This window comes from Osmerus mordax, chromosome 27 (genome assembly GCF_038355195.1).
Source record: "Osmerus mordax isolate fOsmMor3 chromosome 27, fOsmMor3.pri, whole genome shotgun sequence".
In the NCBI taxonomy this organism is placed as follows: domain Eukaryota; kingdom Metazoa; phylum Chordata; class Actinopteri; order Osmeriformes; family Osmeridae; genus Osmerus; species Osmerus mordax.
In genome coordinates, this window is record NC_090076.1 from 3,986,299 (window position 1) to 3,999,884 (window position 13,586).

General features: G+C 40.7%; 2 protein-coding genes across 2 annotated transcripts in view; one reads left to right on the forward strand and one right to left on the reverse strand.

Moving 5' to 3' along the window:
• Nucleotides 1–8,069, forward strand: part of obscna (obscurin, cytoskeletal calmodulin and titin-interacting RhoGEF a) — a 43,732-nt gene extending 35,663 nt beyond the window's left edge. The window contains exons 67-76 of the mRNA XM_067230424.1: nt 43–171; nt 4,422–4,544; nt 4,749–4,916; nt 5,031–5,136; nt 5,603–5,842; nt 6,175–6,398; nt 6,505–6,519; nt 6,786–6,882; nt 6,984–7,133; nt 7,333–8,069. Coding sequence (XP_067086525.1) covers nt 43–171; nt 4,422–4,544; nt 4,749–4,916; nt 5,031–5,136; nt 5,603–5,842; nt 6,175–6,398; nt 6,505–6,519; nt 6,786–6,882; nt 6,984–7,133; nt 7,333–7,513 — 1,433 coding nt within the window. The 3' untranslated portion in view covers nt 7,514–8,069. The remainder of the gene's footprint in view (nt 1–42; nt 172–4,421; nt 4,545–4,748; nt 4,917–5,030; nt 5,137–5,602; nt 5,843–6,174; nt 6,399–6,504; nt 6,520–6,785; nt 6,883–6,983; nt 7,134–7,332) is intronic.
• Nucleotides 8,070–8,954: 885 nt separating this feature from the next.
• On the reverse strand, nt 8,955–13,381 carry guk1b (guanylate kinase 1b). The gene is made up of 7 exons (XM_067230722.1): nt 13,270–13,381; nt 12,897–12,938; nt 10,237–10,333; nt 9,623–9,761; nt 9,386–9,470; nt 9,116–9,201; nt 8,955–8,990 (listed from the first exon to the last, which is right to left on the reverse strand). Exons 1-7 carry the CDS (start codon nt 13,379–13,381, stop codon nt 8,955–8,957), a joined length of 597 nt encoding a protein of 198 aa, XP_067086823.1.
• Between the last annotated feature and the right edge of the window lie 205 nt (nt 13,382–13,586).

Consider the following 13,586-nt stretch of genomic DNA (forward strand, 5'->3'; position numbering starts at 1 on the left):
TATGTTGCTCGCTTAGAGCTGATTGTGTTGAATGCCCCACAGGGCCAATCGTGAAAGGATCTGCCCATATCCCGGCCGAGAAAGAACCAAGCCCCGGCCTGGAGAGTCCTAAGAAGAAGGCTGCCAAACTCTTATCCAAACTCAAAATACCAGGATTCAAGAAGAGTAAAGGTACTGTGTAATACAGGGACAGCACTATACTATCTACCTGTCACCTTTCCAAGCAGAATAATAATAAGACTTTATTTACATAGCACATTCCATTCCAAGAATTGCAGCTCAAGGTGCTTTACATAAAATCAATAAAAACAATAATACAAGTAATAAAAGTAATAAAACCCTTCTGAACACAGGCCGCAGTCTTTGCGGTATTTCGAGCCACAGTCTTTGCGGTATCTCGAGCCACAGTCTTTGCGGTATCTCGAGCCACAGTCTTTGTGGTTTCCCAATATAGATAAAATGTAACTCAACATAAACACAAGCGCACAGTCTTTGTGGGAATTAAAATCAATAAAAACAATAATACACGTAATAAAAGTATAAAATCCTTCTAAGATCAAATTAGTAAAATGCTTTGGTAAAAAGATAGGTTTTAAGCTGTCTTTTGAAAATGTCTAGCGTGTTTGCCTCCCTAATATTTATGGGTAATGTGTTCCATAGTTTTGGTGCGTAGTTGACAAAGGCCGCATCACCAATCTTCTTATAACTGCTTCTGGTGACCTCTAATAGGCCTGCATCTGATGATCGCAGTGTTCTAGCTGGTGTGTGGTTAAATAAGAGAGTTAGCAATGTAGCTAGGTCCTTGGCCATTTAGAGCTTTGTAAGTGCGGAGAAGGGCCTTAAAGTCAATTCTGAAGGTAACAGGGAACCAGTGTAAAGTAGCAAGGACAGGACTGATGTGTTCTCTCCTTTTAGTTTTGGTTAATAATCTAGCTGCAGAGTTTTGAATGAGCTGTAGTCTTTCAGTGGTTTTCTTGGGAAGACCAGCGTTACAGTATTCCAGTCGGCTGGATATAAAAGTATGAATTAGCTTCTCTGCATCATTTTGGTTTATGAATGGTCATACCTTCGCTATATTCCTGAGGTGAAAAAAAGCTGTTTTGGTCACTTTATTATTGTGAGAGTTGAAATTCAAATCTGAGTCCAGGATTACACCGAGACTTGTCACCTCCGGTTTAAGCCAGGGGGTTAAACCTCCTATTCTTAGTTAGCATCTCTCTTTTGGATTTGGGGCAACATAGTAGGACTTTAGTTTTGTCTTCATTTAATTTAAGAAAGTTATCATTCATCCATTTGTTTATTGCCGACAAGCAGTTGGTAATGGAATTTATGGCTGTTGCATCGTTGGGTTCAGCGGATACAGTTGTGTGTCATCCGAATAGCTATGGAATTCTATATTATGTTCTCTGATTATGTTGTAGAATGGTACTGGAAACATATAAAGAGAAAAAAGTAATGGACCTCCCTTACAAAAAAAGAAGTATATTAAAGTATACTAAAAATGGATAGTACACTTTTGATATAATTTTTAGAAGTATACTTAGAAAATAGTTCATTTTTGATATACTTTTAAGTAGGCTATGCTTAGAAAATAGTTCACTTTTTATGTACTTTTAAGAAGTATGCTTAGAAACAGAAAATGGTATACATTTCTTCTGGAGTAGGATGTACATTTTCTTTTATTATACAGCAAAAACAGTCAAAATGCTTTTAAAGTACATTACATGTTACATTCTTTAGATCCATCTTGTATATTCTAATTATTCATGTCTAGGAAAATCTATTTTGCATTGCAAATTTTTTTTGTTACTGAAGCTGTAACCTTAATTACTGCCAAAACATTTTGAAGCCCTATACTCTTATACTAATAATGATCAATTGGAGTATTAATGGAAAAAACTAAAAAGCTACTTGAGAAAGAAGCAGCCAGAAGGGTTGCATTATGCATTTGAAGGTTATACTGTCAAACTGACTGAAGAACGAAATAACGACGTGAAAAAATGAAGATAGCGTGGCTCATTGGCTGGTCAATTCCCATGATGCAGTGCAGTAAATAGTGTTAAAATGTGTTGATAAATTTGCCGTTTGTTCGAAATACAAATGTAACTTCATGAATTTCGTTTTTTTTATGTGTCTGCTTAGAATGTAGTGTTTTGTTGCGTGGTATTTGTCATTGGTGTGCTGGTTTACCATTGTAACCATGAGTTAAATGACTTACATTTGACAAGAAGAGCTGGATTATTGTTAAATGGGCACCTGCGCAGTAATTAGCTTCTTTCAGATAATAATCTGCGGTGTCACTTGACGAGGGCCCCCGTTCTCGTAAAGTGACGCAAGATGGGTGGCGTTTGAGGTGCCCCTAAACATTTAAATCTATTAGTAAATCATAGTGAATAGATATTTATTAAGTTATTTTTTGAAGTACTTACATTAATTCAAAGTACACATGAAAGTATGCTAAAGTATACTTTAAGGTACTTTAGGAAGTATACTTCATGAACTGAAAGTGCACTACACAGGTGACTTTAGAGTATTCAAAGGTATACTGTGAAGTACTTTAGGAAGTATAGGCCTACTTCATGAACTGAAAGTGCACTAAACAGGTTACTTTAAAGCAGGGGTGGGGAACCTTTTTTCTGCCAAGGGCCATTTGGATATTTATAAAATCATTTGGGGGCCGTACGGAATTATCAATAAAAAAATGTGCCTGCTATCTTTGGTCAAACATTTAACGCACCCCTAATGTGATGGCTGGAACTGCTTGGTGAGGTTTGTGATGTTAGCTGGCAGGGCCGGATGCAGCCTGCTTTGACTGCGGGTGCAGTGAACATTTCTGGGGGGGTATTATGATTACGGAAAGGGATCGTATTGTTTTTTATATTGCTACAATTTTCGAGACTGCTTATCGATCCGAGTGTTAATCAGGCGCGGAGCCAGACTGTAAACATTCGGGGCTTAGCCCAAACCTAGGACGTATTCTGGGTTTGATTTGCTAGAAAGGAATTCCACACCTAATGTGAGTGCGCAGTAATGTTTTGGTACATTTGTACGCGACGCTGCGCGCCTCCGCGGTCCTCTTCCACATAAAAATAGTGGCGCTGCCAACGAATAATGCACCTAATAATATGGTGCTTGCAGTGCTATGGCGGGCCGGACCAAATGATTTCCGGACGTTCCCCACCCCTGCTTTAGAGTATTCAAAGGTATATTTTGAGGTACTTTACGAAGTATACTTCGTAAACTAAAAGTGCACTACACAGGCTACTTTACAGTATTCAAAAGTAAACTTCAAATAAACTATAAGTGTACTTTAAAGTGTACTAAATGGCCTAAAAAGTGGGCCAATTCAGTTTACTTAGTAAAAGAAAATACACAAAATTGTCACTCCCACGGCCGTGCCACAGCCTTAGTTTGTCTGGCCTATTGTCTCCCTGTGCTCTGTGTTTTAGTTCCACCTGTGTCTTGATGATTGTCTTTCAGTGATGTCGTTAGTGTTGTTGGGTTCACTTGTGTCTTGTTTGGTGTATTTAGTCCCTGTAATTTGTTCAGTTGTCTTGGTCAGTCGTTTCATGTAGCGTGTTAAATCTAGCGTATTCCTGCTGTCTCGACGTGCTCAAGTAAAGGCTTTTGTTTCTTGACTCCTGCCTCACCTGTCTCCTTGCGCTTGGGAGTGCGGGCACAAAAGCGCGGGCACGGAAGCGCTTGGGAGCGCCTGGCACGGAGTCGCTACGGAGTGCGTGCACGGAGTCACTTGGGAGCGGCAAGCCAACCCCACCGTGGGGTCAGCCCAGTGGAGTTGGACCCCCCCCCCCCCACAAAAAACCGTTTCGGACGGGGTGGCAAGGGTCGGATGCGGAGAACCCACGATTGGCGCCAGTCAGGTAGTGCCGAGTGTGGGCATTCCTCCGTTGGGCGCTTCCTTCACTGGCGAGACCGCCGGTGAGCACACATGGGGTCCCCTAAAGGCAAGCCAGTTGCCCTCGAAAGGATTGGGGGAACTCTCCGCTGGGTCCATGGTGGGTTAGTCGTTCTGTAACGTGGGTGCAGGGAGGACCCAAGCGCAAGGAGATCGGTGAGGCAGGAGTCAAGAAACAAAAGGCTTTACTTGAGAACGTCAAGACCGCAGGGATACTCACAGGTACGTAGGATATAGAAACACCAACCCAAACTGAAAACACGCTACATTAAACCAACAAATGACAGGGACTAAATACACCGAACCAAACAAGACACAGGTGAACGCAACAACACCAACAACACCACTGAAAGACTATCACTAAGACACAGGTGGAACTAATTAACACAAAACACACACAAAACACTAGGCTGGGGCACGGGAATGGGCGTGACATAAATCCCCTTTGGGATCAGTATAACTTCCTACTACTACTGATAAAATCTCATTTGCATCTGACTTGTAGAACTGCCTGTACGCCCATGCAGACCTGATGTGATCCATTTGGATGGAGGTGGACTGTTTTTGGTCTGGAGACCAATACAGTCCAGTGATCCTGCTGTGTACTGTTTACAATATAGCACAGATGGTAAGATGAAAATAGCAGCTGACATATCACACATAAAGACTGTTAGATGTTAAATAAGAATTAAATCAAGGCTTTCCACAATAGATTGGTAGGTGGGTTACTTTATTGCAACATTCCAAACATGTTAGCTTTTATGATTTGGGTTGTGTAAATGTTATAAACATCGACCAAGGAAGGAACAGATGTGACAACATGCTGTTGCAGGTGGGGACTGGAAGGTGCTGTGTGATGATGTGACAGACAGCTGCTATGTGGTGAAGAACTTATCCAGGGGAGCAGGCTATAGCTTCAGGGTGGGCTGCATCACCAAGACAGGGGCTGGACCCTTCAGCGAATCCTCACAGCCAGTGGTTATGGCTACACATCCTGAAGGCCAGTCCAAATACTGTTGTTTCCATTGTCATACCAATGAAATGTTTGTGTGTCATGCAATGTGCTGTGTTTAATTGCGTGTGGCTAGATGATTCCATTTGATTTCTTCTGTAGAGAGCCATATTCCCCTCATCCAGACTGAGTCTCCAGAGACTAAGACAGCAGGGTCAGGAAGTCAGCCTTCCCATAAGACCTACACCTTTCTCTCAGAGATCAACAGGTACTTGACAGTAACCTGGCCCAAGAGATGAACCTGACTCACGAGATGGTTTGTCACACATCCATCTGGGAAGTCGTCTTGACTGTTTGGAAAAGGACAGGCCCTTTCAAAAAAGCTGCCAGTAGTTCCTCATAGGACGCTGGTTGGTCCAAACCACTGTGGTTTGGGCACAAACGGATAACTTGGAGCTTGGCAAGATAGATTCTCGCATTGTAATGATCTTGCAAAACCAGCTTTCTTGCAAGGTTAACAGGAGAAGCGGCCTTTAAGTGCTTTTATACAAACCTGTCTGCACCAGTTTAGGATTAACCACTGTGGCATGTACCAAACGGGAAGCATTTCATGTACACCGCCTGCATCTTTCAACAATGGAAGCACAGTTGTAATACCTTCTAAAGTATGCAGATTGGGGTTCAACTTGTATGTCAGTTCTACATATCTCCCCCCTACTGTTTGTGTCTCCCAGGGGTCGGTTCAGCGTGGTGACACAGTGTCAGGAGGAGGAGAGCAGGCAGCTGTTTGCAGCCAAGATCACCCCGTACAGGCCAGAGCAGAGGCAGCTGGTGCTGAGGGAGTACCAGCTGCTGAAGAGACTGCGCCACCCCCACCTGGTGCAGCTGCATGCGGCCTTCATCACCTCGCGCTGCCTGGTCCTGGTGGAAGAGCTGTGCTCAGGCCAAGAGTTGCTCCATAGCCTGGCGGAGAGGTCAGACACATGCGTGCAGACACACACGACATGCGTACCCCCCCCACATACACACACCCACGCATATATGGGGGGTAATACGTGTCACTGGTTTATATGCAAAGGGATCACTAGCGCCTGCATACGCCTGCGCAATGATATCAAACCTCCGAACGCACGCAAGCAATTTAGATGCACTTACAATGGACACACACGTTACACACGTCACATAGGTGTTGCAGTTACCTGCAGTTGGCCACAAATATATAAATATATATATTTATGTGTATATACCAGGGTATGGATGACGCCCCATACATATTCTCTCTCCTCCTATCCCCTGCCCTCCCCAGAGAGCTGTATGCAGAGGTGCAGGTGGTGGAGCTGCTGTGTCAGATCCTCAGTGCCGTGGACTACCTGCACGGCCGTAGGGTTGTCCACCTGGACCTGAAGTCAGACAACATGCTGGTGACTGGCCCCAACATGCTGAAGATCGTCGACCTGGGCTCTGCCCAGCCCTTCACTCCTGGACAGGCCCTCAACATCGAACACATTCAAGGCCTGTCTGACAACAAAGGTATGGATGGAGGCCCACCATACGTTTTACTTCAGCTTAATTTTCTTATTTTGTGTTGGATTTCTAATGTACTAAAGAGTTTTGTGGCTGTCACGGCATTCAACAGAAAACCGCAGCAAAGGTATACCTGCGAGGAGGGGACAGATGGATGGACCATACCCTAGCTGAACCTAACCTCGCTCACTTACTCACCATTCCTAGCCTACAGTACTACCTCTATAACAAACACGATTTGCTTGTCATTTTCTGATCCACAGTCTTTGCATGATTACAACAGATGTATCCATCAATTACAGGGAATACATCTGTTTGCAAGTCCAGCAACAACAAAAAAAGAAGAAAAAAAAAAACCTTTTATGAAGAATGTCTTCTTGTCTGTTTTGTCAGTTTACATTGTCCTTCCTAAAGCTCCGGAAATTCTGGAGGGCCATGGAGTTGGACCTGAGACGGATATCTGGGCTGTTGGAGTTTTGACTTTTATCATGTACGTACAAAAGACAAACAAGAGAAGACTGATCTCTTTTCACAATTCCCACCAGACGGTTTCAAATGGATTTGTGTCTCAGTGCCTTTCGTCTGTTCCAGGTTGAGTGCCGACAGCCCTTTCCACTCGGACCTCAACTGGGAAAGGGACAGAAACATCCGGAAGGGCAAGATCCAGTTCAGCCGCTGTTACCCGGGCCTGTCAGAGGGAGCCATCACTTTCCTAAAGAACACCATGAACAGCAAGGCTTGGTGAATGCCTCCCCCGTCTGAGCCATCAAACGCTATGCTACATCCTGTTAAACATTTAGGCTCTGAAACCAATTCTTAGTTACAGTATTTGTAATGTTATGGAGAATGACAACAGTATCATTAGAAAAGCTGTGAGTGACACATACAGTCAATTTGTTTTATAATTTGAAGTGTTCTCCTGTGCCGTGTTTGTTCTTAGGGGAAGACCCACGGCAGCAGAGTGTCTCCAGAACCCGTGGGTGCGTGGGGAACGGATGCCCTCCAAACCCAGGGACTCCATCGTGTGCTTCTCCACAGACAAACTGAAGACCTACCTCAAGGAGCGGGAGGTGAAACGAGACCAGGTACGCACCAAGCTGCAGGGGCCCTTCTTTCAGTGATTCAATGATTAAAGACAAAGACTGACATGCCTTGTGTGGAAACATGTACAAATGTATCAAATAATATCCTGATTGCAGAACTGGGATGTGTCTTACAACAAGGGAAACTGTATCTGGGTATGCATTTACTGAATTATTAAGATCATATCAGGGAACATGTGAAGTATTCTGTGCAATGCTGTTGCTTGTGTGAGGTAGAATTTATGGAGTTTTGGACAATGATGTTAATTTTCGCCTTAACTATGTCTTCTGGCTCATTTGTTTACAGAGCCTGTATGCTAAATGTGACTTGTGTTTTGGAAAATGGCAAAGGGATTAAGCATCAATTTTGGAATGACAAAGGAAAAGTGTTGACTGACGTATGTCCTTTTCCTAAATGATATTTTGAGTGAACATTGTTGAAGAATTTCACATGAACTGTCTTATTGTGTACAAAGGAGGATATGAACAAATGTTTTTTGAGAAATAGACAAAAATACGTATAATTGATTAAGTATTCATGCACCTTACTAAAGGCAATATGTATGGACTGAACGAAAGACAAATAAAACAGAAAGAGTGGTGAAATTACACATTGTTTAATGATCTCTTTCATTTGCATACAAAACATGCAATTTTGCACCAATACACACAACAGTTACTTATATTGTGGAGGAGTCCTGACCTCTGTATGTTCTCTGACTGTTTTGTTAAGATGCAGTCTATCCCCAGTCTGTAAAACACCACATGCTGTAAGTACAGAAACTTACTGTGAAATAAGACTCAATACATAATAATCATATTATGAATGTGTGGATGCTTATTATTGTCAGTCAAATTGCTACTGAGAAAAAGAAGACGTACATACAAATAGATCTATTATAATATATCTTAAATTAAGACTGTTTATCACACATCTAGTCCAACATTTGACAGCTAAGACAGTTTTACGCTCAACTTTTGTTTTACTGTTGATTAGGTTGTTTTACCATAGTATGTCCACTTGTGTCTGAACACAAAACAAAGCCCAACAAAACTTTTCAACAGGACAAGCTAATTGTAACTCTAAACCTTGGATTATAAAGACAAAACAAACATCTAGTATTCGCTTTGGCAGTGGTTCCTACCTTTCTACAGTACATCACAGTAAAACCAGTTGGCAGAGAAGGCTATTTTTTCTTCCATACACAACAAAAGTTATAAGTGCCCCATTCTCTTATCCATATAGTGACAGAGAAAGAAAAAACTGCATCAAAGAATCAAAATACCTTGTGTCTGTTCCTCTGACTAGCCCACAGCAGTTTTTGTGGCAAGCAACTCTCACAAGGTTTAATAAACTGATATCAGGGGGGCTTATTGCTTCTTCATGGTGATGTAGCATCAAATATAGTGTTATTCATGCCAGAGTTCAAGGCTGTGTTACTCGTTTGAATGACCTTATGGGATTAGGCTGCTCACCCCCTTATGACTTGTTGGCTTCCTGGACTTTCTGTATTTCCTGTTGAGACAGAGATTATGCGTGTGAAAATGTGTGAATTCATCCTCAAGATCACTTAATGTGTAATTAATATATGACACCACTTCAACTCATGGATTGCTAAATGCAGATACTGCACACTTTACCTCAAGGAGGACATTTTTCAACTTCTCATAGGCCTCATCCAAGTCATCGTTTACAATGACAAGGTCAAAGACTCCTGGTTCATTGCCTGGGTTACAAAAATTTACGGAAAAAACAATTAGGACAAGGAAGAAAATTAAGCCACAATTCATCTATAACAGTGTGTTTCTTCACAGACAAGCTCAAGGCCTATTTCTAAAAATCGTATTCTTTAACCAACCAAATGTCTAGAAGTATTTGCTATGTTCTTCACACCAGGCAAGGGAACTTACTTTCCTCCATGTCAATCCTTGCTGCCTCCAGCCTTTTCTGTAAACTTTCCTCAGTCTCTGTCTGTCTGTCCCGCAAACGCTTCTCCTGAAAAAATCAGTAGATGAACAGTTACATTTCACATTGTCATATGTGAGGATTGGAACCCGACTGTATGATAGAATCCCATTGGCGTCAACGGCAGTGTGAAATTTTCAATGAGGAATTTCAGTGATTTAACTAGATTGTGGACTGCTCACCAGGATTTCCATGGAGGGAGGCTGAATAGAAACGTAGATGGGATCCAGATCAGTTTGCTTGATGTTCCTGACACCCTGGATGTCCACATCTAGGATACATATCAGGTTCTTTGCCCGTACATCTTCTACTGATGACTTACTGTTGAAAGAACATTAACTGGATTCTTAGTCTGATTTGAAATCATTAGGATACTTTTTCAGTTTTTATGAGCAGGTAAAAATGTAATGTGGTTATGATAGACAAGACAAATTTGCACTTAACAATGGATTCACAAAGTAACACTCCCTTCTTCCTGTAATTCTCATGGTCATTTTAGTGAACTTGGATAAGGTAAGAGGATTGTTATGGATCCTACTTATAGGACTGTGTTATCTTGAGCACCGGGGAAGAGATTAAACTTAACACCAGGTGGTGAACTGCTCTGTTGTACCTTTGCCTTTCTGGTATAATGGAGTTTAGAGCTCCGTCTGTTTTCAGTCTCTCTCTACTGACCTACTTTATCCTCAAGGTCAGTCTACAATGTCTCTAGATGTATTTTCTGGAGAAGAACTTGGATGTTAACTTAAGTGTTGCAAAAAAAAATATGGTCTTGGGATCAAGTGTTATACTTTACCTCGTTCCATACATGTTTCCCGAAAATTCTGCATTCTCAATGAAATCCCCTTTGTCAATACCTTCTTGCATGGCCTCCCGGGTTGTAAAGTGATAGTCTGGAGGTGGTACAAAGGATAAAACATAATACGATTTTGAGATTGAGAAAACATTTGAATATTATTCTCTCAAAAATAGAAATATACTATTTCTGAAGTGGAACTACTGAAATATTTAGTTGGTCACTCTTTTTAAGAGTATCACCACAAAAGTGCTATAAAATCATGCACAAAATTTTCAGAACAACAGTAAAATAATTCACACGACAGAAAAAAAAGGTTGCAAGTGTACTAAAGATGAATGTAATGAAAAACATGGAACTGCTATTTTTTGTCAATTAAAATCTACTTAAACAATGTTCATTTCAGACTCAAAACAACAACTGAGGAAAAAAGGAGAGACAGAGGGAGCAAGCAAACGCTGACTGGCAACTACCATGCTGTGTTGTCTTTACCATTAGAATATTCCTATTCTGCCACATATATGTATGTCAATATTGACAACCACAGGGGATCTACTGCTGTGGCACAACACAGAAGTCACTGCCACAACTACAACCACAGGTCTCCCAAAGACACTGAGATCAGCACACACTTTAGCATGACAACATTGTGAGGAAGACTTCCAGACTGAAATAGGTCACAAAAAATATACAAAAGATAAGATAACTACAAAAGATAGTTGTCTTACTGCGAATGGCAGGATAGACATAGGATGCACAATAAACTGAGACAAAACATTATTTAGGAGGACTAAGAAGCATAAACTTCAGTCGGTAGTTTTCATCCAGGAGCAATAATGCTCGTAATCTGAACAACTCCAAAGCTGTATGCTCCAAAATGGCACCAGAAATCCATTTATCAATTGATGGCAATAAGCAGAATCAAAAACATTTTGTAATGCTAATGGTGTGTTGAGTATCTTCAGTTCTGGCTATGTGAAAAAGCTAAAGCTTTTTGGAATATTAAAAGTTCTTGAAATTTAGGAACAGGCAGCAACTAGCGATGCATCACAGGGGGCTATTTTCAAAGCTTTTTACTCCAAAGTGCAAACTGACATTTTGAGTTCCTAAGACTGTCAAATTTAGTCTTCTTCAGAACTACAATCATCTACAGTACATTTCTTAACAATGTTCCTGGATGATGAAAGTAACCCCCATCACACTCTCTCTTAGTAATTGGGTCTATGAATCACTTTTAGGTCACATTTATGTATTTTGTGATTCGATAGAACACAAATTGAGGATATATATTTACACCTTCGGATGAGACAGAGGATAAGACATCTGCCACGGGCAGTAACGTAGCTCCTAGAAGCAAAGGGAGACTGTTCAAGCCTATGGAGAAAACAAAAAGGCAGAGAAAGATGTTTACCCCTGTTTTATTTAAGAGAGTTCTCTGCAGTTCACTTGGGAGTAAGAAGCAATGTAGATTCATTGTTGGTTGGTATGTACAGTATGGGATTGAGCAGACAAGTAGCTGGAAGGTGGGGCGTTGGAGATGGTTTTGGGCACAAAAGGATAAAGGGAAATACTGGAGGTCTGTGCTGACAAAGCAGAGGAAGGATCAAGGGATGAATGACATTTAAAGAGAAAATCCATTGCCTCTTGAATTGTAAGTTTCAGGTGATCAATTTCACTCACATTTCCTCAGTGAACAGTATAGTATATAGGTCATTTGTGTCCAGGATTTTTTTATTTTAAGATCTGTGGTATATGGTATTTAGTATTTACATATTTGGCATTCCATAAATGTCTCATGAAATGTGTCTTTAATACCAATGATAATTCTGAAATTGGTATTTCATATTGAAATAAAATGCTCTGGAGCACTCAAAGGTGCATTTGAGAATTAATTGTGAAGCCATTGGTACTTTACTTGAGCAATCCATGTCTTACTCTCGTTATTTACAATAATTTCAGTCAATGTTCTATGCATTTTGCATTATGCATTCAACATATTGGTCTCCAGAGAACCATAGAACACATCCATGGGCTTTTGATGTCTGTACGATCCCTTCTCACAGATCTTGATAGGTTATTTTCAGCACATGGATTTAATGTTTTGAAGAAAAAAAACCTCTGGTTTTAGGGTATAAACTGCAAGAGAGAATCCCATTTTGTACAACAATTTCTTAATTCAAAATTACAATGGTTTTAAATGCAAAATGAAAAAAAAAAGGTTCCCCTTATTGTAAAGAAGTTTATGTATTTGTCAAATGTGCATCAAAGACAGCATTAAGGGTTTGATAAAATGTCATAAGACACAACACCTTTTCATTTTTAGACCTATAGAACATCATGGAATTGGTAGGTTCCAATAAGTCATTCATTTAAGGGTTGTATTATATATCAAATATTGACCTGCACATATGTTTACAGTTTCATTCAAATTCCAATTTCTAGACTGGTTGTTAATTTTAAATAGACAGCAGTTAGACCTTTCTTAAAGCCATACAAAAGTCTACCTACTCCAAAATAATATTCAACAACCCTGGTTGCATGAAGGAAAATAAGTTGCTCCAGGTTTTGTATTTATTAGGTTGAAAGACTAGCATCATGCACAGAGATATTCTCTGTGTGCAGACTTGAGTGCTGTGATAGTGAGGACAGCCATACTGTACCTTTGCCATCTTCCTCCCCTGGACGAGGGTTTCTTGTTGTATCTGGAAGATCACATTCAGTGAACATTAAATGCACTTTTTTCCCCCTACAGTTTCAGGAAACTAGTAATCTTTACATTTGAGCAATAGGGTTGTTAGAATACCACCGATTTGTAATTTCAAATGAATGCTTTAGTCTTCCAGATTTGGCTACTTTGATTTGTTCCATTACTGAGCTAGGTAAAGGATATGCCACTGTATATGGCACAGTACAACAAAAACTGGGCTGGATTAAATTAGGCTCAGACAGTACCAAATACCAAACTGCCTGACATCGTTTCCAGACAGGAAATACTAGGACAGAAGCCAAAAGGAGGCAGACACACAAACATACGTGACACACTGAAGCCAAAGACTCCTTCATAATCCTTCAGCAGCTTCTTCAGCAGGGTACTTTTACCTGCCCCAGAAGGGCCGCTCAAAACCACAGGCCTCGGTCCTGACATAACACTGAGAAAGAAAAGAGAGAAGAGAGAAAAATGAAATACGAGAGTGTGAATAGAGAGATAACAGTATCATGAACAATTTAAAAGAAAAACATGAACAGTGTAATTCAGGTGAAATTGGCAACAACAACAAAAGTATTTGGTATACTGCCATAGTTGCTTAACGCAAACAGCAATTGGAGATCATGTTAATCTCAAATCTTTT

Excerpts from the sequence above, each read along its gene's own strand:
- guk1b (XM_067230722.1), bottom strand. The coding sequence starts at position 13,381 with ATGTCAGGACCGAGGCCTGTGGTTTTGAGCGGCCCTTCTGGGGCAGGT. Across the intron at positions 9,471-9,622 it reads CTCCCTCCATGGAAATCCTG|GAGAAGCGTTTGCGGGACAG; the intron begins GTGAGCAGTCCA and ends TGATTTTTTCAG. Across the intron at positions 9,202-9,385 it reads AAGGATTGACATGGAGGAAA|GCAATGAACCAGGAGTCTTT; the intron begins GTAAGTTCCCTT and ends TTTGTAACCCAG.